Source organism: Dromiciops gliroides, chromosome 2 (assembly GCF_019393635.1).
Source record: "Dromiciops gliroides isolate mDroGli1 chromosome 2, mDroGli1.pri, whole genome shotgun sequence".
Classification (NCBI taxonomy): Eukaryota; Metazoa; Chordata; class Mammalia; order Microbiotheria; family Microbiotheriidae; genus Dromiciops; species Dromiciops gliroides.
Genome location: NC_057862.1, coordinates 176350170 through 176377823, shown reverse-complemented (window position 1 = coordinate 176377823; position 27654 = coordinate 176350170). Strand labels below are relative to the sequence as shown.

Here is a 27654-nt window from a genome sequence, read left to right as displayed (position 1 = left end):
CCTCTCTGAGCCTGTTCCCTCATCTGTAAAATAGGAATGATGATAAATTATGTACCTCCAAGAGTTATGAGGTCCAAATGAGACAATATATGTGAATGCACTTTGTTGCTATATAACTCCGTGAGCTATTATTAGTTAAGTTGTATTGAACCAGTCCAGGCCCAGTGCAGAAATAGCCCCACCCCAAGGAAGCTTGAATGCTAGGTCATGTTCTGGAAACTATGAGTAGTAGTAACCACCCATGCAGCAGGGGACATCCTAGTTGCCCTATGATGAAACAAGACCATCTTCTCAGAGTCACAGTAGTAATTTTGCCCACCAGGTGGCGGCATTAGCCTGGGTTGGCCTTATATTGTTCCCGCAGCAGAGCAAGACCAGGGAAACTAGTACTGCTCCCCAGAGCTAGAGGTGAAATCAGAAAAGAGAAACTCAGAGAAGTTTGGACGAGGAACAAAAAGGCCTCTTGTTTTGTAGATCCATCACATTCATGTTTAGAAACCTCCCTCCCTTCCTTCCTTTCCCTCCCATTGCCTAGCCCTTCTCTCTATTTCTGGGCATGGTTTATTCCCCCCCCCAAAAAAAATTGGTATTTTCCTGCTTGCCCCTTCCAGGTATTACTTTTTTCCTTCAATATAAAGTTTTCTCATCACCCTGTTCCCTATGCCATCCCCCCACCCCCATTTGTTGTCCACTTTATCCAATGAGCAACTCCCACTTTCATCAGTGATGAAGGATGGAGATGCAGAATCTCTTTCTCAAAAAAGGAAGGAATGTCCAATTAATCTAGGAATCTCGACTGCCCCACTTCCAGTGCATAAGGAGTGGCAGGAGCCAAAGCTGCTTCTTTTGGTCATTGTATTCACTCATCCTTTTTTTTTTTTTTGGTGAGGCAATTCAGGTTAAGTGACTTGCCCAGGGTCACACAGCTAGTAAGTGTTAAGTGTTTGAGGTCGGATTTGAACTCAGGTACTCCTGACTCCAGGGCCGGTGCTCTATCCACTGTGCCACCTAGCTGCCCGTTCATTCATCCTTTTCTACTTTGATTTCAATGAATGAGTTCAAGTCAGGACAAAAGGTTTTGTGGGATTGGTCAAAAGGTGAAGAAACAGGTGCATCTTCATCACCACCTTCCTCATCCTCTTCCTGGAAGTTGGGATTATAGAGATCTGGAGGAAGGAGCTGGGCCTCAGCAGAAGGCAGTCGCTCTGAAGGAGGTCCATATACTCTGTTGGCTTTGGTGCCATGCTTAGAATTGGCATCCAGGTGGTAACAAAGTTGGGTGAGGCGTTGAGCCCTGAATCGAGGTGGGCGGGCCACCCAGACCCCTGGCTCATTTAGACTGTCCTCCTCGTCGGACATTAATTCTTCTGTCACATCCTTCCACAGGCGTTGCTCCTCAGCTCCAAAGTGCCTCATGATACTGGATCGGTTAGCAAAGAGCTAAAGACAGGATCACAGGACAGAAGTTAGCAAGAGATACCAGAGTGTGGATCAAATTTTAGGAAATGTCAGGGGGTATAAGGATGTTTGGGAAAGAATGAATGAAATCTGTGTGAGAGATGGAGAATATGGCATTTAAAGCGACTTTTGGAAATTAGTGTCCCCTCTGAAAAGGCTCTGAGCCTTTTCTAGGACACAGAAGGCCTGACTTGCAATGGTCTACATTCCCCTGCATCTTGCTGCTCTGTTTGCTTGCCCGTATCTGAAGCTGTGGCCAGTAGGATCCCAATCCGCAGATCAACTTTAGAGGAGGCAGCTCTACCCTTCCTTCTCTCCTGGTGGCCCTTAGCCTTATTTTTCCTGATTTCTGCCCTATTACCAGTTTCTTTTTCCTCTGCCTAATTCCATAGCGTGGAGTATCAAGAGTTTGGTACCATGAATGGAAAACATGAGGACCTCTTACCCGGTACCGGCGACTTCTCAATTTCTTCTCCTCTTTCTCCTTCAGGCCCTTAAAGGGGTTCAGGGAGTTTCGGTACTCACGTCTTTTGGTGAGGAAGTAGGCCACACAAGCCCCTACAGTGGGAGAAGAGAAGAGGTTCCTAAAGGCCTCTGAGGCAGAATAGAGGCAAAGTCCTTTAGAGGTTGTGTTCCCCAAGTAGCCAGGGCTAGCATGTAACTTATTCGTTTTCTGTTTGGCCTTTTTCCTCCACCCCAACGATATACCAGTGCCCCTGGGCTAACCACCTGCTACGTGCTGCTAATGGGAGTCCTAAGAAGGAAGATTTACAAGGCACCCTTCAGCAGAACTGTCTTAATTCATAAGCCCGAGGTGAAAAAGAGAAGGAAGCAAAGAGGTAAAAGCCTGGACTTACTCTCTAGGGCCTGTAAAATGAGGGGTTCACACTTGACAACCTATCTTTGCTCCTCTGATCCTCGGACAGAGGGTCAGACCTCTGCCAGAGGGCTTTCTGCTCATTTCTACTACTCCCGACGTTAGATTTATGCTCTATACAAAATCAGAGTGCTTGGTGATCTTCTAGTTCTTATCTCCTAACTTCACCTTCAACTTTGAGGAAGGGAATGATAAATAGGCATTCCAGAGCTAATTGGGTGGCTCTGGCTGAGAAGAGGGTAAATGTGAACCCAATTCCTGCCACCGGCTCATCCCTCAGCCATGCTCCTTGGCTGACTTAAGGAGCAACAAACACACAAGTAGGAGACAGAGGTTTCCCCAGGCTTCCTTTACCTTTCAATTCCTTATCAGTGTAATTGTGGGGACTGGTCACCAGCTCCTGCTTGAGTTTCTCCAGGAGGAATTTCACCACTGAAATGTTCCAAGACGACTTGATACTGCCACATTAAAAAGAGAGTAAGCAGTTTTCACTGTATGCTGGATAGAGTAAACTACCCAGTACTCGATGGACCAAAGTAATTTTTTTCACATTTCCAGGGTATCCATGGATTCTACCTGGACAAAGCCCTCTCTACATTTCAACATGGGACCCTCTACTAGGGTCATTTACTTATATCACCTTCTACTAGGGAGTGGTGGTCACAACACTTCAAGCCTTCCTTCTGTCCTCTTTCCCTACCCCCACCTTTCCTTTAGAAGAGTTAGCTACTTTTTCCTGGTGCCTTCCATTTAGACGGAACTCACCTTTCTGACCCATTGAACCTCTTGTCATTTGTGATGTGGTTATGTACATTGTGGACCAATTTCTAGAAACAAGAGAAAAAGCAGAATCACAGCAAACTTGGTGGATATTAACATATGTAAAGTGCTTTATAAACCTTAAAGCAGAGGGCAGCTAGGTGGTGCAGTGGATAAAGCATTGGCCCTGGATTGAGGAGGACCTGAGTTCAAATCCAGCCTCTAACACTTGACACTTACTAGCTGTGTGACCCTGGGCAAGTCATTTAACCCTCATTGCCCTGAAAAAAACAAACAAAAAACCTTAAAGCACTATATAAATGTTAGCTATTATGAGCTCATATAATTATTATTATAATTATTTTGTTGCTATCCATTCAGGGCAGGCTACTTTTAGACTGGTCCTTTTTCTGGGGTCTTCTGCATGAACCTTTCTGTGGCTTGGTACTATTATATGGGTGTTCTTTCTTGGCAGGAAAGGCTCTCTAGTCCCGAATTCCCAATGGAAATTTTTTTTTCCCTAATTGGAGAGAGGTTAGGGAAGGAGATAAGGGATCAACTAGAGCTCCCAAATCACCTCTTGGGTGTTATTACCACTAGCCTGAGTCCTAGAACCCTGACTTGGAAGGACCTCTGAGGTTGTCTAGTTCAAACTCCTCCTCCCCCTCCCCATCCACCCCCAGTTCACAAATCCCTTTCAGAACATTTGTAACATCCAGCCTCTGCTTGAAAACCTATAGTGCGGGATCCTATTTCTTTTTGAGCTGATAATAATATTAATAGCTAGCATTTATTAAGTGCCCATTATGTGTCAGGCACTGTGCTTAGTGCTTTATAAGCATTATTTCATTTGATCCTCACAACAAACCTGGGAGGTAGATAGTTATTATCCTCATTTTCAAGGTGAGGAAACAGAGGCAAACAAAGGTTGTGACTGCCCAAAGTCACACACTTAGTAAGTGTCTGGAGCTGATAGGAATTCAGGTCTTCCTGACTCCTGGCCCAGTATCTACTGTGCTTTCTGGCTCCTTCATTCTGGTGACCAATGGGTCCTTAACTTAGGGTAAGTGAACATGTTTTCTTTATATGTATATACATATATATATATATGTGTGTGTGTGTGTGATCACGATTTCAATATAATTGGCTTCCTTTGTTAATCCTCCATATTTTTGTTTATGCATTTTAAAACATTATTCTGAGAGGGGGGTCATAGACTTCAGCAGACTACTAATGGAGTCATCATATTGCTCTTCTGCTTTCCTAATACTGTTTTCTTCCCACCATTCACGAAAATGCATTTCTAAGTCCCTTGTTCCATTTCTAATATAGTCAGGAATAGTAGTTGTATTAGACAAGAAACTCACACAGGAGAGACAAAACATCTCTCTCCTTGGCAGGAAAGATCTTTTAGGGTACTGCTGAAGGTGTGAAGGAGAGACCCTGAAAGTTCACTGATTTTTTGTCTCCATCAAATGCAGAGTTGGGGTTCCAAAGGAATAGCAGACCTAGGTGACTTCATCTGAAGTCCAAGGCCCATGATCAGATACCCCAACCTGAGAGAAGTGGTAAAAAGAAGAATCAGAGAGATAATTAAAGAGTTAAAAATAGGTTTTTTTGAGAAAAGGTAAATGATATTAAAATTAAGCCTAAAGTAGTATTTTTGGGGTGGGAAAAGATTAGAAGGATGGAGCAGGAAGGCTAAAATATTATGTAGGATCTTAATAGTGAGATTTTATAATGGGGAAATGGATTTATGCTATGACAAGAAAATTTTGTTGGACCAAAGGAAGAGAGGTGTACTCCCAGGGTTTCTATGTTAATGATGGGACTGTAATGACTAGCAGGTTTAGAGTCCACCACATTCCAATGTGAACATTATCCCATTACCAGGTATGGGATTCCCCCTCCTCCCCTCACCCCCACCCCCAGCTCCCGAAACCAACCCCTCCTCACAGGGCAACAGAAGGGTATCAGTTGAACTAAAAACTGACTTCAGTTGTATCCAGCTATTCTCTAGCTGGCATCCAGCTGCTGGTCTGGAGAACATCCAACTGGACAGGATAAAACCCCTTTAGGATTTGAGACCATTTTTAGGAGGAATCTCTGGAAGACCTACTTCAAACCAAATTCCTTGAGAGTCTCTTAAAGCTGACAAGCATCTGGGGCAGCTATGTGGTGCAGTGGATAAAGCACCAGCCCTGGATTCAGGAGCATCTCTGTTCAAACCTGGTCTCAGACACTTGACACTTACTAGCTGTGTGACCCTGGGTACCCTTACTTGCCCCACCAAAAAAAAAGAGGAAAAAAAAAAAAGCTGACAAACATCTCTGAAGAAGAGGATCTAGAAATTGACTTGTGTGTGTCTGGAAATACTCACACCTTTGGAGTTACTTCTGGTCTTAAGGATAAGCCTACATGGGCCCTTCCTGATCAACACCTATAACTTGAGAGGCCCTGGCACCTACCCAGAGCTACCAGATACATTGCAGACTGGTTCCAATGAATTCCTGGGGAGTCCAACTTGTCATAATCCCATAAGGAAGGTTTTCCTGTCAGGGTTATTGTAAAATCACTTGAAAAAGGTTGTGGACTTTCCTGCCCTTTCGGATCAATCCACCCTACACTTGCCCTTTCAGGTTTAAAGAGAACTGTCGAAGTTCTACACTCACAGAGAGCACCAGATCCCGCTTGCGCCTGGAATTCTTCTGCCCCCCACCTCTGGCCCTGCCAGGAGAAGCTGCAAACCCCAAGGATAATCTCAGCTCCCCAGTCCCACTAGGGACTGAATCGTCCAAGGCACTGTCCAAGGCAGCTGCAGCACTGAGCACATCCTCTGGTCGAGGTGGTGGAAGCTTGGTCCCATTCTCCAGGCTTGTCTCTGAGGATGCCCGCTGGATGGCCAGTTGTGTTGCTGGAGAGAGTTGCTTAGCATAAGCAGGAACTAGCACCCGCTGTACTGCCCCCTCAGAGGCCACGTAGTCATCCAGCTAACAACAGAAAAATAGAGTTTGTTAGGCAATCAGGGTCCAGAGGAATGGGGCGGGGGAGAGGGGATGGCAAGGAATAGGCAGGGAAGTGGGTTCATCACCTATTTATTATTCCCTAAGCAAGGATAATGAACATGCAGTTGTAATGTTGGAGTGGCCTTGTCACAGAGGCACCTCACAGGGGTCTCGTATGACCACTAGCTTGCTTCTCCTGGGACTTCAGCAGAAGCAGGTTGGCAAATGCCTTGTGTGTATTGAGGGTCTCTCCTGTTATATATGTAACATCAGTAATATGGATGGGGCATATTTTAAAGCATTTATTTACTTGTACTTATTTGTGGATGGTTGCTCTTGGGCATAAGAATGCATCTAGGTTAATGTTTTGTCTAAGAGAGGGTGGGGTGGTGGGAGAAGGAGACTAAGCAGGAGAGGGAGCAAGAGAAGACAGAAACAGACAGAGGGAGAAATAAGATAAACGAGACAGAAAAAGGGAGGGCTAAAGACAGAAATCTCTAGAGGAGATATACGCTGAATAGTGCTGAAGCTATTTGAAGGCTCTATTCTCTTGCCCTCCATTCCCTGTTAGGCCAGTACTGTGTTCTCACCTGGAGCCTGACCTGGCAGCATCCGAATGTCACTGCCCTGACATCCACTTGACTTGCCTGTGCCCTCACCCAAGGACATACAGAGCAGGAAGGGAGGCAGAGGGAAGGAGAAAGGAGGGGGGAATTTCTGCAGCCAAGAAAACAAAACAGTGAAAGTGAGGGGGAAAAAAAGCACAGAAAGAAGCGGGGGAGGAGGCTGAGATTTATAGACCTGTGAGCTGCTTTCTGCGCTGTGAAATCTAATTCCATCCTGTCGGCTTGGAAGCCTTCCCTGCCTGAAAGAAAACACACAGCTTGGGGCACTGCCTGGTCTGGCCCCCTCCCACCTCCCCACCTCCCTGACTTTCCCAGCTCAGTCCATTACTACCTTCCCACTTCATTGGTGGTCATGAGCAGGTTCAGGTAACTGACCATTATCCACAATTCCATACTTAGGACAAAGCTGTGACCAGGGAGCCGGCCAGTGGCAGTGTCATACGGGAGGGGGATAAAGGGAGTTTATATTTTCATTTGTCAGAACCAGCAGATGGTCTGGGAGTTTCATTCTTCCCATCTAGCCTGTATATTTTGTTCCTTCACCCTCACTCATTACTGAATGTATAAGCTGAGGGTGGGGTGGAGCTAGGACAGAGAGGAGGGCAGTTTTATATATTTCCTATCTCTCAGTAGAATAAGGTGGCATATCTTTGCTGGGTTTTGTTTTGCTTTTTTCTTCTTTTCCTCTACCCAGCCCAGATTTACCTACATGTAACCATGAGCAGTGGAAAAGAAGGAAGAAAGAAATCTGGACAGACTTCCTCTCCCCAACTCCCACCCCCCCATCCCACTTTGATGTTTCTCTAGGTCATTGTCCTATTCTTTCTTCTTCCCTTCTCTCTCCCTACACCTGTTGATGATTCCCACCTATTCTCATCTCTTTTCCTCAATATTTCTGCATTTCCAACTCTACCACTCCTGCCTGTCCTCCCCCAATTCCTCTCTTCTCCCCATCCCATCTAGATTTTCCTCCCCATTTTTCTTCTTTCCTCACTATTTCCCTTCACTCACCCTCATCTACTTTCAACTTTTCCCCCTTCCGCATTCTATCTTCTCTTAATTTGTAAGCAATGTCTCCTCCCTCTCCTCTGTCTACCTTTCCTCTCCACCTCTGTCTCCCTCTCCTCTTCTTTACATCCCCCTCTCTCTACTGAACTCCTCTTGGCAAGCAGAGGGCCCGTGATAAAATATGAATGAGCCGTCTGTGCACGGCAGGCACTCTCGCCAGGAAAGGCAGAGCCTATGGAGCAGCAGAGACAGCTGCTGAGGAGAATGTGCCATGTGGAGCTATTGAGAGGGAGGGAAGGACACCCTATCACCATGCACACACCAAAAATGCCTCCTGCCAAAGAGACCATGGTTCAGGAAGAAAGCATGAGCTCTAGGGATGACTTCCCCTGGGAGTAAGAGAAACATGACACTGCTCTCCATTCTATTACAGTCAGAACCAGAAGAAAGGTTTGGGGTTAGAAAAAAGAGAAAGAGAGAAGGAAAGAGAGAAAAGAGGGCATGGAAAGTATGTAGGGGAAAGGTAATATTGTCCCTTCCCTTGTTGCCATACATACAGGATTGAGCAGTGGGGCTACCTCACTGGAAGCCAAGGCACACCCAGGTAGCCGAATGTCCCTCTGAGTTGATGGGAAGCCCAAGGATCCAGTCCCAATAGAAGAGGCTGCTCCCAGTTGCCTTAGCTCCTCAATCACCACCTGCACACCACTGCCCACACTGTCACATTCTTCTTCCACAGCAGACAGTGCCTTGCAGGCTTCTCCTGGACTCCCCTTGAGAGATCCTGGTTCCTCAGGTGGAGTACAGTGTGCCCCATCTTCTGCACCCTCCTCAGTAGAAGGGCCTTTCTCCTGCCTCAGTTCACCCACTTCCTCCTGGAGGCGCTTTAACAACTCATTGTTGGCTTTTGCAAGGCCCAGGGCAGCTTCGGCCAATCCCACTGCCTTGTCCACCCGCTGATATATGATGTGTAAGAGCTGTTCTGAGTTCTGCACGGCTAGGCCATGTCCTGTCACTGTGATTGGGGTACAAGGTTGAGGTTCACCCCCTGGAGGCCCTGAGGTGCCCCCATTTGGCTCACTTTTACAGGCACAACAGCAACACTTGGCTTCACTGCCATTAGGTGGGGAAAACAAGATGGTGGCGCTGAAGGACATGTCTAACTGACACAATGTTATAGTTCTTTGTGTTTATACCAATAGGGCTTTCCAAAATTTGTCCAGGGTCAAGCCTGGCTTCACAAGACTGAAAATAAACATTGGGCTCTCTGGAAACGTTTCCCCGTCTCATTCAAAAGCAGTCAGAAAGAACTCGGGCACCAAGCAATCAGTTCTGTAAAGAAAGAGCCAGCAAGAAGTAGGTCCATGGTGGGAGAGTGTTTTCCTTAGCCCCTCTGTTGCCTATGCTTGGCCAGGAGTGTGAAAGATGTCTTTATCTTCTATTTGCAGCCCCTGGGCTGCCTGTTCTTGGGTCACTTTACAGTCTCCGAACACACCACAGTGTATCACAAACACTGATTACATATAAGGATAAGGCCTGCAGGAACTTTTCTGATGAATTCACTTTTCAAGGGATGAGAAGGATTCTTGCTGGATCAGTCATGGAACCTTGCCAAAAACCTGACTATAGAATAGAAAAGAGGATCCACCATCATCTGAAAAATTTGGAAGATTAAGGAAGAAAATATAGGACTGTCTCCTTAATATCATCATTGTAATAACAACAGTAATATCTCCTATAGCCATGACATCATTCTTTCTTTCTTTATTTGTTTGTTTGTTTTTTTTGATGGGTCAGTGAGGGTTAAGCGACTTCCCAGGGTCACACAGTTAATAAGTGTCAAGTATCTGAGGCTGGATTTGAACTCAGGTCCTCCTGAATCCAGGGCCGGCACTTTATCCACTTCGCCACCTGGCTGCCCCCAACATCATTCTTTAAAGAGTTTAAAATACCTCACAAAGGTTATTTTATCTTCAGAGTCCTGCCTATAAGACACATTTACCCCGAATCTAGATGAATGAGGCAAATAGAAATTAAATTCTGATTCTTCTTTCACAACATGACTAATACAGAAATATGTTTAATAGGATTGTACATATATAACCTATATCAGATTGCTTTCTGTCTTGGGGAAGGGGGAGGGAAGAAAGGGAGAAAAATTTGGAATTAAAGATCTTATGAAAACAAATGTTGAAAACTATCTTTACATGTAACTGGAAAATAATAAAATACTTTTATAATTAAAAGAAAAGACAAAGTTGAACCAAAAAGGTTCACAATGAAACAGTTTCATCAAAAAAAAAGAAAGAAAGAAAAGAAAAGAAGTTAAGTGTCTTTCAGGGAGCATTGCTTGGCCAACAGAACTCTGGTTTTGTTCCTCTCGATCTAGAATATATTCCTTCCAACCCTAAACCTTAAAGTGAATAATAAATGTTAATTATTTTTTATTAATTCTTATTCTTATCATTATTGTTACTACTGCTTCCTAGTATCATGGGGAGTCAGAAACACTAGCCCTTTCATAAATTAAAGGTATATTTAGACATTAAAGGTGTATTCAGACTTTAGGAATACCACAAACACATAGTGTTTCTCATATCTTTTTTTTTTAATTAATTAATTAATTTATTTATTTTGCAGGGCAATGAGGGTTAAGTGACTTGCCCAGGGTCACACAGCTAGTTAAGTGTCAAGTGTCTGAGGCCAGATTTGAACTCAAGTACTCCTGAATCCAGGGCTGGTGCTTTATCCACTGCACCACCTAGCTGCCCCTAGTGTTTCTCATATCATAACAGAAATCACCCTATCAATAATTCTTTTGGGGGCATGCAGATGAGAAGATAATAAAGAAATGAAATGAGAAGTTAGAGCAGAGAGCTGGCTTTTTTAGGGGTTTTTTTATATTTTATTTTTAATTTATTTTTTTTTGTTTTTTGGCAGGGCAATGAGGGTTAAGTGACTTGCCTAGGGTTACACAGCTAGTAAGTGTCAAGCGTCTGAGGCCGGATTTGAACTCAGGTACTCCTGAATCCAGGGACGGTGCTTTACCACTTCGCCATCTAGCTGCCCCTTTTTAAAGGTTTTTTTTGTCCCTCTAAACCCTTCAAAGTGATAGGATGAAACAACAGGCCAGAGAACCAAGGCAGCATTTGTGTATCCTAAATGAGGTTTGAGAACTGCATCTGCTGGGCATACCTTGTGACCAGAATGCTCTCCTTCCTCATTTCCTTCTCTTGGAATCCTTCCTAGATCCAGCATAAGTGCTACCTCTTGATTCTGCCAATTGTTACTCACCCCTACCACCAAGTACTTTGTATATATTTGTATTTATTTATTTTTATACATATGCTTCTCTCCCCCCACCCCTCCCAACTCAGTTGAATGTAAGCTCCTTGAAGGCAAGGATTTTTTCCCCATTTTTTGTGTTTGTAGCTCCAGTGCCTAGCACATAGTAGGAGCTTAATAAATGCTTGTTGAATCGAACTGAATTACCATCTAGCAAAGGCTTAGATTCTTCACTGCAACATGATGCAGCATGATTTATCATAAAACAAATAAAAGTGTGTCATAAGGTGAAGAATTTTCAGGCATTAAGAATATATGCATTTAGGGGCAGCTAGGTAGCACAGTGGATAAAGCACCGGCCCTGGAGTCAGGAGTACCTGAGTTCAAATCCGGCCTCAGACACTTAACACTTACTAGCTGTGTGACCCTGGGCAAGTCACTTAACCCCAATTGCCTTACGGAAAAAAAAAAAAAAGAATATATGCATTTAAAGTAAAGTAAGCAGAGCCAAGAAAACAATTCACATGGAAAGAACAACCACACACCAAAAATATCAAAAGTAAATGTTACAAAATTATAAAGATCAAAAGGAATTTGAATGAAGACATATGAGAGGAAAGGCTCATCTTACCCCTTTGTGGAGGTGGGAAGGCCACAGCTATAACACATTGCACATGTTTTCAGACTTTTTCAATATATTGATCAGCTGTGCTAACTTTTTTTTTCATCTCTCATAAATACTATTTCTCACATGGGATGGCTCTCTGGGATAGAGAATGGGAGGGATAGATGGAATACTATGGTGATTTAAGAAACAGAAAATATCAATAAAAACTTATTTTTAAAAAATAGGATGGTTGCATTTATTTTAAAATGGCAAACTGGGGGCAGCTAGGTGGGTGTAGTGGATAAAGCACTGGCCTTGGATTCAGGAGGATCTAAGTTCAAATCCAGCCTCAGACACTAGACACTTACTAGTTGTGTGACCCTGGGCAAATCACTTAACGCTCATTGTCCCGCCAAAAGAAAAAATGGCCATCCTCCCTGCTGCTGTATATATCCAGGTAGCTGTCAAATCTTTCCTACTATTAGTTCTTTTAAAAAAAAAACAAAAAAACCCAAAACCAACATCTTTTCATTCATTCATTCATTTATGTTTAGGTAGTCCAGTGATTTTTTTTTGGTAAGGCGATTGGGGTTAAGTAACTTGCTCAGGGTCACACAACTAGTAAATGTTAAGTGTCTGTGGCTAGATTTGAACTCAGGTCCTCCTGAATCAGGGTCAGTGCTTTATCCACTGCGCCACCTAGCAGTCCCTGCTACCATTAGTTCTAGCACCACAGAGAACTAATGTTCATGAATTCCTCAATCCCTTTATCAGTGTTCCCTGTATAACCAACAGTAAAACCAGTTCCCTCCTTTCACATAATCCTTGACCCCTCTGAAAAAAGGAGAGCATATTACTGAAAAATCTTATAGTCTTTTAAGTATGGTAGTTAAGTAGATAAACCTTTACCCCACCCAAAAAAAATTCCAGTCCCTATAACTGGGAAAATCTCAAGGAACATCATAAATATTATTGTTTTCTACATGATACTGGGTTGTAGTTAAGAAAAATCCTACCTGAACTCATCAAGTGACAAAAATTTAAGTAGGTTTAGCGTATCCTCCAGAGATATACTTTTATCTTACTCTGTTAATTTTATCATAGAATCACAATTAAAAGGACGGGAGACAATTTGGCTAATATTTTGTAGATCTAGTTTTCTAGACTCCACCAACCCATCTCTGAAACAGCCAACATGTCTGTGCCTCTGAGGTACTAAAACTTAATTTGATGACTCCTTTTAATTACATTTGGTTATTAAAGAATAGCTTTTAATTTTCTCTTTTCTACCTCCATATCAAAGAAACAGCCTCTGTGCATTTGAAAGAGCTTAACCCAAATCCACTTACTGTTTCATTTGTCATTAGTCACCAAAAGACACAACAAAACCTAAAATGAAAGGTTAAAGCAAAATTAAAACGAAAGGTTAAAACAGGACATTATATGATTTTTTTGTCAGTTCCTATAGTGGTCGTTCTTATCTCTTTCCTCCTAAATAACCTCCTTCTCTCAGAATTTTAATAAAGTATACTATGAGCAGGGAAACCCTTAGACACAAATGTTCTGAGAAAAAGCTGGATTCTGCATTTTGACAGAGTAGAGAGTGGCTTCAAAATGCTGTGTTGGCTATGTACAGCCCTGGTAGAACCAGGAATTAACATTCAATCAGCTCAGGCTACCATGTGGCTCCTAGTTTCCAGCTGGCTTCATGGGCTGTCAAACCCCTTTGTGGTCCCAACCTGACAGTTGTAACATCTGGTGATTTTGCTCCTCACCCCAGAGCACTTCTCGCTTTTCCAGTGTTGTCCCTTCCTCCAGCTCTTGCCCTCCACTAAAGTGGCCTTCCCAGGCAGTCTATCACAGCATTCACTTCTCCCACTTGATTCCTATATACTCTACTCCTTTCTAGTTCTGCACCTTGAGCTGAGTGTTCCTTACCTTTTGAATTCCTCATCGTCATTCTAACTGTCTCTCTACTCTATTGGAAGTAGTTTGGCAATACTATGTGTTTGTGTATGTATGTATATATACGTATGTGTGTATACACACATTTATGTTTATATATATTTATCTATTTATACATATAGATACTCACATACATGTATACTATATTCTCTGGGTATCCCCATTAGAGAATGGGCAAATTAAATAACATGGATTGATACATTTTGGACCTTTTTTTTTTTTTTGGTGCGGCAATTGGGGTGAAGTGACTTGCCCAGGGTCACACAGCTAGTGTTAAGTGTCTGAGGCTGGATTTGAACTCAGGTTCTCCTGAATCCAGAATTGGTGCTTTATCCACTGTGCTACCTAGCTGCCCCTGGCCTTTTCTTATATGGCTATGTACAGGGTGGGCTTCAACTCTGATGCTTCATTGTGGATACTTCCTAGAAGTTGATTCTAGGTTCCCAAAGGGTATTCCAGGAACATGAGTTCTGTCCTATTGTCCTGAAAAAGATTTGAGTACAAGTTCAGTGATGGGGTACGTGTCTGCTTTCTTTCTTTCTTTCTTTTTTTTTTTTTTTGTAGTGAGGCAACTGGGGTTAAGTGACTTGCCCAAGGGGGCAGCTAGGTGGCACAGTGGATAGAGCACCGGCCCTGGATTCAGGAGTACCTGAGTTCAAATCCGGCCTCAGACACTTGACACTTACTAGCTGTGTGACCCTGGGCAAGTCACTTAACCCCAATTGCCCCGAAAAAAAAATTATTTTTTAAAAAAAGTGACTTGCCCAGGGTCACACAGCTAGTAAGTGTCAAGTGTCTGAGGCCGGATTTGAACTCAGGTACTCCTGACTCCAGGGTCGGTGCTCTATCCACTGTGCCACCTAGCTGCCCCCGTGCCTGCTTTCTAAGGACCAGCCTAGTTCAGTATAGAGAGGCTCAAAAGGCTGACCACTAGTAACTTAAGAAACCATATATTGTGGTGGTTAATTAACCAAAGTTAGACCAAAAGTCTGGATGATAGAGTATGGTATAGGGGGTTAGCAACTGTGATCTGTATTGGTTGGAGTGATCCATTAAACAATGGATCTACTGAAGTACTGAGGGAGAAAAGGAGGTGTACACATGGTGACACATTGACTGGATTTATGCAGTACCTACTGAGATTAAGGAAATAGAAAACAAAGTTTCTACACTCAAGGTATCTTTCATAATTGTGAAAATTTCAGATAGTACATAAGTGCATGTGGATAGAGAGGTAGATTAGATAGAAAGAAAGAAAGAGGGGCAGCTAGGTGGCACAGTGGATAGAGCACCAGCCCTGGAGTCAGGAGTACCTGAGTTCAAATCCAGCCTCAGAAATTTGACACTTACTAGCTGTGTGACCCTTGGCAAGTCACTTAACCCCAACTGCCTCACCAAAAAACAAAACAAAACAAAATCTGAGATGCAAAGATCCTAACATAAGGAAGGAAGGAAGGAAGAAAGAAATGGATGGATAGACCAACTTGGCTTTGCTAGGTAGCTGTGAAAGAGTGAATCAGATAGATAAGGAAGGTATAATAAGTAACACCTTAAACTAGAATTTGATCTAATAAGTCAACAGGCTGCCCCTGTAGGTTTCTGAACTGGGAGATGTAATGAAAACTATTTTAGAAAGATTAATCTAGTAGCAATTCATAGAATGAATTCAAACAGAGAGACTGGAGGTAAGAAAAATAGCTGGACAATGATTGCAAGTAATTCAGATGGGAGTGGCAAGGGACTGAATTTGGGCACATGTGAAAGATCTGGATTTAATGAAACAAGGATTGACAGAGACATTATAGAAGCAGAACTGGTGGGATCTGGTGATTACTGGACAATGGTACCCCATAAGGGAAGACAGGAATAAAAGCTGAAGAGGCCACTGACGACTCCAAGGCTGTGAGCCAGGAGAACAGGAGAAAAGTGGTACCATTGACAAAAATGAAAAGGTTAAATAAAGATTCGAGTATTCTAGAAAGGATTATGCATTCTGCATTTCAAGTGATGACAAGATGTTCAGGGGGATATGTACCATAGGCAGTTATAGATAAAGGTCTGAATAACAAGTCAGAATTAGAGATGTAGCTCTGAAATCTCTGAAATCAATTCAATATACATTTGCAAAGCACCTATTGTGTATAAGGTTCACTGTGCTAAATGTTAGAGCATATGAAGATGAATAAAATATACTTCACTCAAAGAGTTTATAATCTAATAGGGGAGACAAGGCATGTGGACAAGTAACTAATACAAAATATAAGATCAAGTGCATGAGTGGATTAAGAGGGGCAGCTAGGTGGTGTGGTGGATAGAACACTGGCCCTGGAGTCAGGAGGACCTGAGTTCAAATCCGACCTCAGACACTTAATACTTACTAGCTGTGTGACCCTGGGCAAGTCACTTAACCCCAATTGCCTCACCCAAAAAAAAAAAAAAAGAGTGAATTAAGAGCTATGAGGGTTTTTGTTTTTAGTTTTTTACAGAATAAAGTTTTGTTAAAAGCCAGAAAACAAAATAGAATTTCTAAAATGAACAGACCATTAGTCAACTAATCAATCAATACATTTAATAAGTACCTACTATGTGCCAGGCACTGTGCTAGGTGTTGAGTATATATTAACAAGAGTAAGTTATTTCTACCCCTCAAGGAATTAAAAATACAACAGGTTCAGAGATGAGTAAATACAGGATAATACATAATAAAATCAAAGTGTGTGTGGGGGTACAGTACACTAACACTCCCAATGTATCTCACTCTTTCGTCTCCTCCATAACTTCAACAATGTCATCTTCTGCTAGAATTAAGTTCCTCGAGGCTTTATATCAAGAGTATGGATTTTTCTTGTTGAGGAAGTAGAACCAAAAAAACTTGTCTGTTGTGGTGAGGGAGTGTGAACAGTTGAAGACAATGCATAGATTACAAACTTGGGTGACTGATTGGAAGAATGGTGCTGCCCTCAACGGAAATAGGAAATAATAACTATAATTGCATCTATAAAGTACTTTAAGGTTTGCAAAGCACTTTACAAGTACTATCTCATTTAACTTCACAGCCCTGGGAGATAGGTGTTATTATTATAATGTGTTCTGTTTTGAACATGTTGAGTTTTGAGATATCTACACGAAATCTAAGTTGAAATGTCTAGTAAGCAGATATAGGTGTAGGACTGATACTCAGAAGGGAGCTGAGCATTGGATTGTGTAAATTTTGAAGTCATCTGCATAGACTTGATAGTTGAATCTACAAGAGATGAGATCATTTAGAGTATGGAGAGAGGAGGAAAGGATCCAAGACAGTTTTGAAGGATAGCCAGAGAGATAGACATGGATAATGACTTTACTTCCCTCTTCTTTATTTTTAATTTTTTTATTTTTTGGCAAGGCAATGAGAGCTAAGTGACTTGCCCAGGGTCACACAGCTAGTAAGTGTCAAATGTTTGAGGCAAGATTTGAACTCAGGTCCTCCTTAACCCAGGGCCAGTGCTCTATCCACTGCGCCACCTAGCTGCCCCAATAGTCCCTCTTCTAAGGCCCCATCCATCCCTGTGTGAGGAGGAGAGAGGCTGCTTTCTTTTTTTTTTTTCTTTTTTCGGGGCAATGAGGGTTAAGTGACTTGCCCAGGGTCACACAGCTAGTAAGTGTCAAGTGTCTGAGGCTGGACTTTAACTGGGGTCCTCCTGGATAATGACTTTACAAAAGAGATGGACAAGGATAAGTCCTACAGGTAGGAAGAGGACCATGACAGATCAATATCATGAAAATTCAAGGAGGAAGGAATCAACAAAGACAAATACTGAGGAAAGGTCAAGAAGGAGAAAAGTCCATTGGGTTTGGGAGAAAAGAGATCACTGGTGGCCCTGAAGAGAAGTTTCCATCAAGTTATATAGGCCAGACTGAATTGAGTGTCAGGGGAGAAAGTGCAGACAAGGACCATAGACAGCTTCTTCTAGTTAAACAACGTAAAGGAAGAGAGCCAGAAAGTGATAGCTTAAGGCAGTAGAGTCCAGTGAAGATTTTTTTTTTTTAAATGGGAGAGATCTGGCATGACTGAAGGATGCAATAAAGGATTCAGTAGATAAGAAGAGGTTGAAAACTGGGAGGGAATGGGATGAAGGACATAAGTAGAAGGACTGGCAGTGGCAAAGGCCATCTCATATGCTGAGACCAGAGGAAAGGAGGAAAGGATAAGGGACCATGTCGAGGTTTTTGAAGTGTGGAGTTGGGGATGATGGAGGGTCAATAGACAGCCTCCATTTTTTCAGTGAAGTATGAAATGAATTCCTCTGATAAGAAGAAAGGAGGAAGTTGTGGTATAGCTGACTAGAAGAAAGAAGAAAAGGTTTGGAACACTCTGTGGTGAGGGAAGAAAAGAGAGTAAGAAATAAGAAGAGTAAGAGAATAATATAATGTACCAAGGACTACACTAAGCCTCTTGTGGTTTTACAAACATTATCTCATTTGATTCTCACAACAACCCTGCAAAGTAGGTGCTATTATTATCCCTATTTTACAGTTGAGGAAACTGAGGCAAACAGAAGTGAAGTGACTTGTCCAGGGTCACATGGCTAGCAAGTGTCTAAGGATACATTTGAATTCAGAGCTTCCTGACTCCAGATCCAGCTCTCTAGCCACTGAACCACCAAATGCCTGGAATTTGATAGTCATTCAGTCATGGAGGAGTAAAAGGAGTGTCATGCTGTAATGAAAGCTCAGCTCAGCTGAGTCTGGATTACATGAATTTGTAACATACCAGGTCAGTATAGTTGTGTGACTTTCTGCAGCAGCCTTCGGCAGGAACAAAGAAGTCAAATGGTAGAAGTAATCCATAGTTAGGATTTGGAAAAAGATAAGCAGAGATAAAACAACGTGGCAAGGAATTCAAGGGTCAAAAACAGTGTAAAGTTGAACTGGTTAACTCAAGAGTTCGGATTTGGAATTGAAGAAAGAGGCTAGGGGAGGGGTAATGGCCTGGAAAAGCAGGGAGGGGGGTAATTCCAAAGATGTATCTAAATCCCAGGATCACTTAAAGTCCTTATATGTGGGCTTCTTTGGAAGACCTCAACAGATCTTAACCTACTGCTTCATTGCCACTTAAGACTGATGGATAGGGAGGTCATCTTATAAGAGATCCATGGAGGTAAACATTTTGGACAGAGTAATAAGGTAAAGCCTCAGGGAGGAGGATACATTTTGGCTAAACATTGAAAGATGAGTAAGATTTCAATTAATCAAGATGGCTGGAGGGGAGAGTGGTGGGGATGCGGGGAAAGGTGAGTACATTCCAAGCATAGTGGATGTCATGAACAAAAATACAGGAAGGTAGAAAAGGGCAAGAAGAATTCAGGAAATGACGAGGAGTCCAATTTAGTAGGATTATAGAGTATGTGAAGGAACTAAGTGTGAGCTGAAAGCTGGAAAAGTAGATTGGAACCAGATTGTGAAGTGCATTAAATGCTAGACTTGAAGGTGTGAATTGAAACTGTGAGGACGAATGTGGTCTCCAAAGGAAAACAGCAAAGGAAGAATTGTTCTTTGAGTGGCACAAGGGTAAAGAATAATAATAATTATTATTATTATAATAACTAGGATTTATATAGTGCCTACTATGTGCCTAAGTACTTGCTCAGGATCACAGGGCTAATATGTGTGTGAACCTGGATTTGAACTCTGGGATTTTCCTGACTCTAAGCTCAGCTCTCTATCCACTGTGCTGAAGGAGGATGAACTAATAATAAGAGAGACAAACAGTAGTCAGGGAGGTAAAAGATAAGTGCAATGAGAGGAACGAATGGAGAAAAAGTTTCAAGAATGAAGGGCTAATGAATGATGACAAACACAACAGAGATACTGAAATGAATTAAAGTGGCTAAGGAGAGGGTCTTGGATGCTTTACAAAGACATTTCTATGACATTAAAGTGCATTCTAATGTGTTTAAAAAGAGTGAGTGGTGAAGAAACAGGGGCAGAAGGTATAAATGATTTATTCAACAAGTTTAACTATGAAAGGAAGGACAGAAATTGAAAGTATCTTAAAGAGGCAGCATAAATAAAGCTAAAGAGTTAAAATTTTAGAACTGAAAGTGATCCTGGAGATAGTTTAATCTAGCTTCTTTATTTTACAGTTGAGTCCCCAGAGAGGGTTGCCAAGGTCACATAGTGAGTCAGTGATGGAACCAGTGGTAGAATCTAGGTCCCTTGAATCCCAATCCAGAGCTCTTTCCACTTAACATTATGTTACTAATTTGAACATGCTTAAAAGCAGAAGAAAGGGAGCCAGGAAGAAGGGACTGAATAAAAACATTAGAGAGGAGATAAATATGGGAGCAAGATTCCTTCAAACATAGGAGGGTTTAGGATCTAATGCAAAGGTAGAGAAGTTAACTTGTGAAAGGAAGACCAGAAGTTCTTCTTCACATAATGTTCCCCACCTTCCCCCCCCAAAAAAAATACACTACACATAATCTCCTTCTAAAAAAGTTATGGGGGCAGCTAGGTGGTGCAGCATAGTAGATAGTGTTGGCTTTACAATCAGGAAGAACCTGGATTCAAATCTCACTTCTGACAATTATCCCTGTGATCCTGGGCAAATCATAACCTCTATGTGCTTCAAACAATTCCCTATTACTTACCTACTAAGTCACAAATGGGTAGTTATTGGCCTGTACTGGTAGGGAGAGTTCCAAAGGCTCACACTGACAAACTCATCAACCGTGTGTGTGTGTGTGTGTGTGTGTGTGTGTGTGTGTGTGTGTGCGTGTGGTATTGCCCCTTTTGTGTAAGGACATTTTGGTTACTCAAAGGGGCAGAAAAAGAACATTTGTGTAAGGGAAACTGATAAATTGTAAAGAAATTAATAAAATGTGGATGAGACACAAATTGTTTTGAGCTTCTTCTCAGATGAATATACTCAGAGGGCCAGTTTGAAGGTGGAGCAATAACTGAGTAAATGATGGTTGCAGGAATTGTGGTACATTGGTTTGTTTGCACGTGACTGCTTTTAGACTTTTGAAATTTATAACTGAGAAACTATAAATCAAATAACTTGTTTGGAGACTATGGGAAGATTATATAAGAAGTGATAGAGAGGTGAATTTCTTGATTCATATTTAAGGTAAAAATGAGTTACAAGGCAATAAGATTCCTATAAGATTATAGGAAGTCAGAGAAGACCTAGGCTAAAGCAAGAGAGTGAGCTCAAAACAGGGAGAGTCACAGGAAGCCAAGGATAGAGGCCATAAAGACTACTAGAGAAACTGCATCCAGCTGAGAAAGCTGACTCTTCAATTGTTTTGGAGAGAACCTGCTGAAATAAAAAGAGACATTACTAATACAACTGCTATGGAGATTGGAGAGCTAAATCTAACTTCTGAGGAGATGGCTTTGCTTATTGCTCTCTAGTGCCATCTAGAGCCTGAGTAAGGAAAATCTCTGCAGGGTGCCTGGTTGTTCTCTATGGCTCTAAGTATGAGGGAGAAACATTTAAGGGGAAAGACAGGTTTTGCATCTGTTTTGCTGTGAGCTGTTCGTATTTTAAAAAAGGCTTGGTTTTGCTAGAGGCTAAGTGGAGAAAGCAGAATCTTGTGAAATGAAGAACTAGTTGGGCTTGTCTGCATTGCCCAGAAAGTCAAGTTGAGGAACTTTGCAGTTATCTGGCTTAAGGGAACTGCTTGTTACTGAACAAGTTCAATATTGATATATCTTTTTGTTTAAAAAGTGCTAACACTTTCTTAGCACTCTGCTAAGGGAGACTGTGAGTTAAAAAATGAAATTGTTAACTGCTTCATAAGCTTGAGAATAGAAGAGTTTCTTTGCTTTGAAAGTAGTGAAGACCAGAAGGATAGCAACTTGCAGAAGTGGTTTTGGGCGGCACAAATGGCTCCTGAAGGGATAAAAGAAAGCAAAATCTGAAGTCTAGAGTTATGGCTTGTCCCAGGCATGAGTTTCCCTACACATATGTCCCTCTCCTAGGTTTCTAAGTGAATGCTCACTTTTCCCACAGAACCTGCATACATTGGTGGGACAATTTAAACAAAGTTTGTGGATGGGTTGTAATGTTTTGATTATTCTTGCCCTTTTTTTTGTCTTTTGAGGAACCATGCTATATATTATTACTATTGTCTTCAATTTAACAAATGTTATTATTGTTGTTTTTGCCTTACAGTTTAGTAAATGTTTTATGTTTGAATCAATAGAGTCACTGTTAGTGATACTGTATAAATGGGAAGCACACTCACAAGAACTCAGGAAATAAAGTGTCAGGTATAGGAATGAATTCCCCACCCTCCCTGACACACACAATTTAGTCATAGACATTCTGAGAGGGGGTCAGTCACTCCCTCTCTCCTTTCTGTAAAAATACCATAGACCTGATGATGAAAGGGCAGGTTAAGGTACATGACCTAGCAGAGAGAGAAGAAAAACCAAGCAAAGGGAATGCTACATCTGACACAGATGCTTCCTGCAGAGGTGAGCCGATGGATATGCTTTGGGAAAATATATGTATGTGTGTATGCATGTATGTAATGTGTATGTGGTATGTATGATATGTGAGTATACACACATATATTTATATATGAGGAATCAGGTAGTATAGTGGATAGAACACTGGACCTGGAGTCAAGAAGACCTGAGTTTAAAACCTGCCTCAGAAACTCACTAGCTGTGTAAATCTCATCAGGTCACAACCTCTGTCATCCTCAATTTTCTCATCTGTAAAATGGAAATAATAACACCTACCTCCCAGGGTTGTTTTAAGGATAAAATGAGATAATATATGTAAAATTCCTTGCAAAACTTGGTCTCAGTTGTTCAGTCTTTTTTCAGTAATGGCTGACTCTTTGTGACCCCATTTGGGATCTTCTTGGCAAAGATACTGGAGTGGTTTGCCATTTATAGATAAGGAAACTGAGGCAAACAGGGTTAAGCGGCTTGCCCAGGGTCAAACAGCTAGTATCTGAGGGAAGATCTGAACTCAGGAAGATGAGTCTTTCTGACTTCAGGTCCAGCACTCTATCCACTGCACCACCCAGCTACTGTTATTGTTATTGTATGCACATATACATACATGCCTGATGTGTGTGTGTGTATATGTGTGTGTATGTTTGTGTGTGTATGTATATATAATTTATGGCATATGGAATATGTGTAGGTCTAGCTTTTGTAGCATAGTCAAGTCATCCACACTATACCAACCATGAAGTGTTGAGTAAGACAATGGTAAAGCTAGTTATTGAGACAAACTCTGGGTCCCTTAGTTAACATGTAAAACGTTAATTTCTGTACTTACTGATTTTATAGGTAATTTAAAATCAGCAATTCTCTTATAAGATATAATTTGTTTTAAGAAAAAAAGTGAATTAAGAAAATTGATCACCCTAAAGTCATATATTTGTCTTTAGCTCAGATGCTATGGAAAAGATCTTCCACTTTAGTACCTTATATTTGCACAGCATTCTACAATTTTCAAGACACTTCTAACATAGCTTGTCCCACTAGATACTAACAACAAGCCTGTTAAGTAGGTAAGTCAGATATTATTCCCCCTTTTATAGGTGAGGAAACCGAGGTTAAGTTCCAAGTTGATAAAACTAGGAAATGGTAGTCATGACTTACACATCTTCTGACTCTTAGGCAAATTCTCTCCAAGCTATGAACTCCACATAGCTCCAGCCCCTAAATACAGATACTATCTTTTTTTTTTAAATCTTGTCCAGTGTAAGGAGCTTCCTATGTGAAGACTCCCTTCACTGATGCAGGCCAGCATTAGCAACTCAATATATTTTTCAACATTTTATTTTTATATTTTCTCATAAATACTATTTTAGATAAAAAGGAAAAAAATTCATCTTTTTTAAGTGGTTCAGGGTGTGACTGCCCCTAACTTTAACCATCCTTTTCCACCAGTCACAGGTCTAGTATTAGAACTAAATATATCACACTCTTGGCAGCTCCCTCACTTTTTTCCCCATTTTGAGTCTGCATTTTCTGCACGAATGATTTCACCTCCAAACTATGAAAAATAAAAGTTTTCAAGCCATGATAATATATCTTGGGTCCTTTAGTCATTCAGGGTCAAGCTGGCAATGGACTTTTTTAAATGTGCAGAGAACATTTATACCTCAAACCTTATTAAAATAAGCAAATGGACATTTGAGTCTACAAACTGTTTTTCTGAGCTCCTGCTGCTGATCCATTTACAGGTGTAAAATGACTCAATAGATTACATTAAGACAGCTCAAAGGTCTTTTTCTGTCAGAATGGAGATGCTAACACCACAAGCAGATGACCAAATATTACCGTAAAATACTTTCTACAGTGTACAGATACTTAAAAATGATTTTTTTCTTCTGCCTCTTTTTCTATGCCCTGAGCTTAGCACAGCGCCTGGCACGTAGTAAGCACTTAATAATTGTTTACTGGATTAAAATTTTTGAAAAAAGTATACTTACTCATTTATATTTGGGATTAGCAAAAAGACATAAAACCTGGGAAACTAGGAAGACAAGGGGTAGACTTCGAGGATGGGGGGAGGGAGAAAGAATTGCAATATGACTTGAGAAATTCATTTTTTGGGGCATATTTAACTATGATACAGTATTGAACTCATTGCAGTAAAAGACTGTCTCCTACTCCCGCCCCCCCCCCAAAATCCCAAAACAGGATTTGCTAAAAATACAGTAATTTAGGATTCACTTAAATTTCGGTTTGAGTTTTTCCTACCGATATGCCTTTTTTGTTTACTAGAGAAACTGAAATCCTAGCTCTTGGCACATGGCGCCTGGTGCCGTAGTCCCTTGGCGGGGGGGGGGGGGGGGGGCAGTAAATGTTAGACGATTAAATATTAGTTAAGTTTGACAACGGTGAGGCCGGAGACGAAGCTGCCGGCCAGGCTGCCGGGGGCAGCGAGGGCCGCGCACGACCTAAATCCTCCCAGAAAGGTCGGGTTATGAACCGAAGGGTCCGGGGTCCCCACCTCGGCCAGACAGACCCAGGGATGGCGGGTAGGAGGCCGGCGGTGTGGGTCGGCGGGCTGCTAAAAGGCTCATTACCAGCGCCTGCCGCGAGGGACTCAGGCCCAGCTCCCGCTCCCGCAGTGTTCCACGGCGTGTGCCGGAGAAAACTGCGCGCGCGCGCGAGAACCCAGGAGCGCGCCGGGTCCGCCAGGCAAAGGAAGGGGAAGGGCCCTCGGCCCGCGCGCGCCTGTCGCCGCCGCCGCCGGCTCGTGTACCTAGGCGCGCACGCGGAGAAGCCCCTCCCTTTGTCTCCCGCTGGTTGGCAGTTAGGTGGCTGGGGGCGCGAGGGAGGGAAAGGAAGGAGGCAGGAAGGGACTCAATTGGCTGCGATTCGCAGTCACTCAACAGGCCAGGGAGGGGAGGGGGCCTCTTCAGGGAGGGATGCGACGGCGACGGCTTTTTCATGGCCGCCCGGCGCCATCTTGAATCTGAGTGTTTGTTTACGCGCTCCTGTTGTCTGTGGCTCCCCAAACAAAAGGGGAGGGGGTGGTGGCTGGAGAATACCATTAACAAATCCTGGCTGAATGCCGTGAAATAATTTGGGTCTCTGTACGGTTGCGATCGCACAGCTCCCTAATAATTCCCTAACAAAGAGGCGAGCCTCCCTGAGAGCAAAAAAGAGCTCTCTGGTCACCATGAGAATCTCCAGACAGAATCAGCTCGGCCCTGGGCCGGGAAACCTTGTGGGAGAGGCCCCGGTGGAAGATTCCAGGTGTCTAGAAGGAAGGATAGGTGCCAGCCCCCTCTCGAGTCAAGGGACAGGGTGCAAGTGCCCAGCTGTGCAGAACCCTCCTTTCTTACATCTCCCTTCTGACAAGCCATGGCAAAGCTAATGTCAGACCTGAGTTTAATTTGGTGACCTGACATGCCATGCTGAGGGAGGGAGAGAAGGAATTAATATACGAGTAACCAAGCTCTTTAATTCCCACTACCAACATCATCCCAAGACTGGTGGCAGTAATGATCTGAGCCACAGACAGAGCAGCTCTCTTAAGACATTCAGGCCCAGGCGTGCACTGATGTGCTTTTCAAATACTATTCTGGCATGCATGTGAGGGGGCAATGCCAAAAAGCCATTTTTTAAAAATGCTGATATGCCCCTAGGAGGACATAGGAAAATGAAGTTTGGGAAAGTCATACGGGTCAAATACCATCATAAATTCCAGCGGCTTGTCCAGATTCTCAAGGGTTCTCCTGGAATTTTGTTAAGTATTAATGAAGCCATTAGTAGAGGCTTGGAAATCTTTTTCATCATGATGAGATCTGACCTGTTTACCTGTTTTTGCCTAACTGGCTTTCCTACAATTGTGACATTTCGATTCCCTCTTCATCACCCAGAGGATACATTGTATCTCCTCTCAGGCATGTGAATTCTCCAATTCAGGTGGTGCTCTTACTGCTTAACTAAGAGCAAGGGCAGTTTTTTGCTTAAGAAAGCTTCTTCCCTCTTTTCTAACAGAGTGACGTGGATAGGGCTCTTGTGATACCTAGAAGGCTGTGTGCATTTTCCATCTTACCAATATAACTCTGTTTTGCCAGTCCCTTCCTCCTTCCCAAATTCACATATTCCTCATTGGGAATATTCAACATAGGAAGAATTTTCATTCCAAAAATGTGACACCATAACTAAAATACATTTCTCACCCCTCTCATTATGTTGCCTTTGGTTCTTCCTTCCATCCATATGAGAATTTTTTGAGAATTGGACTGGCCTGGATTATTTTCCTGAAATTCTGCCAACTGCAGAGCCTTTCAAACTAAATTCCAATCTATAAACGACCATTTCATCAAATCACCCAGAGAGTACTTCCGTTCATAACACACCAACCAAACCACATATAAAGGCCAAAATATGCACAGCTGTACATTTCAGAATGAGAAATAAAAGGAAAAACTTCTCTTAAGGCAGAACAGTTCCTTAAAGAAAGTTTTGAACCACAGATTCAATTGCTTGATTACTACCATTGAATCATTGGTTACCTTCCATTTCCCCCAATTATTTACTCACTAATCAGACCCCTTAGAAAATGGAAAGAAAAGACTTAACATTCACATGAAAACAACTTATGAATTTCAAATTCACAGAAGGGTCTGTCTTTAAGAAACATATAATTTCTTAGCTATATTTGCCTACTGAAATTCTGTTATGATTACACTTGGGATCACAACATGGACAACCTTGTATCCCTAAGGCCAATCTGTATACATAAAACCAAAAGATGGACACTTCTGAAAATAAAATATTCTCTATACAGCACATATACACAGACTGAACATATATACACAAGAACACATAACCTCAAAATATTCTTGCTCCAAGAAAACACAGAGAAACAAATGTTCTAAAGAGAACACATATGCAGCACTCCCATTCTAAGAAGCAGAGTCACCTCACCTTTTCCCAAGGGATAAAGGAAGGGTATCTCAGTTATGATACAAAAATATCCCAGTATTTTTAACCTGTTGACCTTGGACTATTGCCACCTAATTTTGTTGCTAGGGGACTGGGGAGTGTGTAAGATGTACACCAAACAGCTTTGGAAATTAGGGAATCTCACATCTCTGAATTTGACTTCACCTGGGATGAAAATTGAGATAATTTTCAGTAGACTATGTATATATAACATATGTGTATATATTATACATATATGTATATATACAAACACCATATACACTTCAACTGCATTTTTTTCTTCCCTTCAACCAGGAAAAAAAAATCCTCAACCCTAAGGTGTGATAGTTCAAGAGGAAAAAAATGCCTCCAAATTTGACTGCAAACAGTTGTACATGGTAGTCCTGCTTCTCTCAATTTAGTGGTATATTTAAAACCTTCACCAGGAAAGAGAAGAAAGAATAGGAGAGAGGAAAAGAGAGAAAGAAAGAGAAATGGGGAAAAGAGCAAATTCCCCCTAACAACAATTTCCTCACCCCAGCATTGCCAAAACTTTCTATTTTTTTTCTTTTAATTTTGAATACACACACACAAGATTAAGGAGGGAAAAAAATGGAAAAAGGATACCCGAAGGTCGTATGGCTCTTTGTATTCGTG

General features: G+C 42.0%; 1 protein-coding gene across 1 annotated transcript; it reads right to left on the bottom strand.

The window, feature by feature from the left end:
- Positions 1 to 575: 575 nt before the first annotated feature.
- Positions 576 to 27654, bottom strand: C2H14orf93 (chromosome 2 C14orf93 homolog). Its single transcript, XM_043986918.1, has 7 exons — positions 27625 to 27654; positions 8291 to 9387; positions 5767 to 6084; positions 3101 to 3162; positions 2690 to 2793; positions 1904 to 2016; positions 576 to 1440 (listed from the first exon to the last, which is right to left on the bottom strand). The coding sequence occupies exons 2-7, from the start codon at positions 8888 to 8890 to the stop codon at positions 1021 to 1023; spliced, it is 1617 nt and encodes a 538-aa protein (XP_043842853.1). The 5' UTR covers positions 8891 to 9387; positions 27625 to 27654; the 3' UTR covers positions 576 to 1020.

Coding starts and splice junctions, on each gene's coding strand:
- C2H14orf93 (XM_043986918.1), bottom strand. CDS start 8,890: ATGTCCTTCAGCGCCACCATCTTGTTTTCCCCACCTAATGGCAGTGAA. Junction 2,017..2,689: donor CACTGATAAGGAATTGAAAG/GTAAAGGAAGCC, acceptor CTCCCACTGTAG/GGGCTTGTGTGGCCTACTTC. Junction 1,441..1,903: donor TGAGAAGTCGCCGGTACCGG/GTAAGAGGTCCT, acceptor TCCTGTCTTTAG/CTCTTTGCTAACCGATCCAG.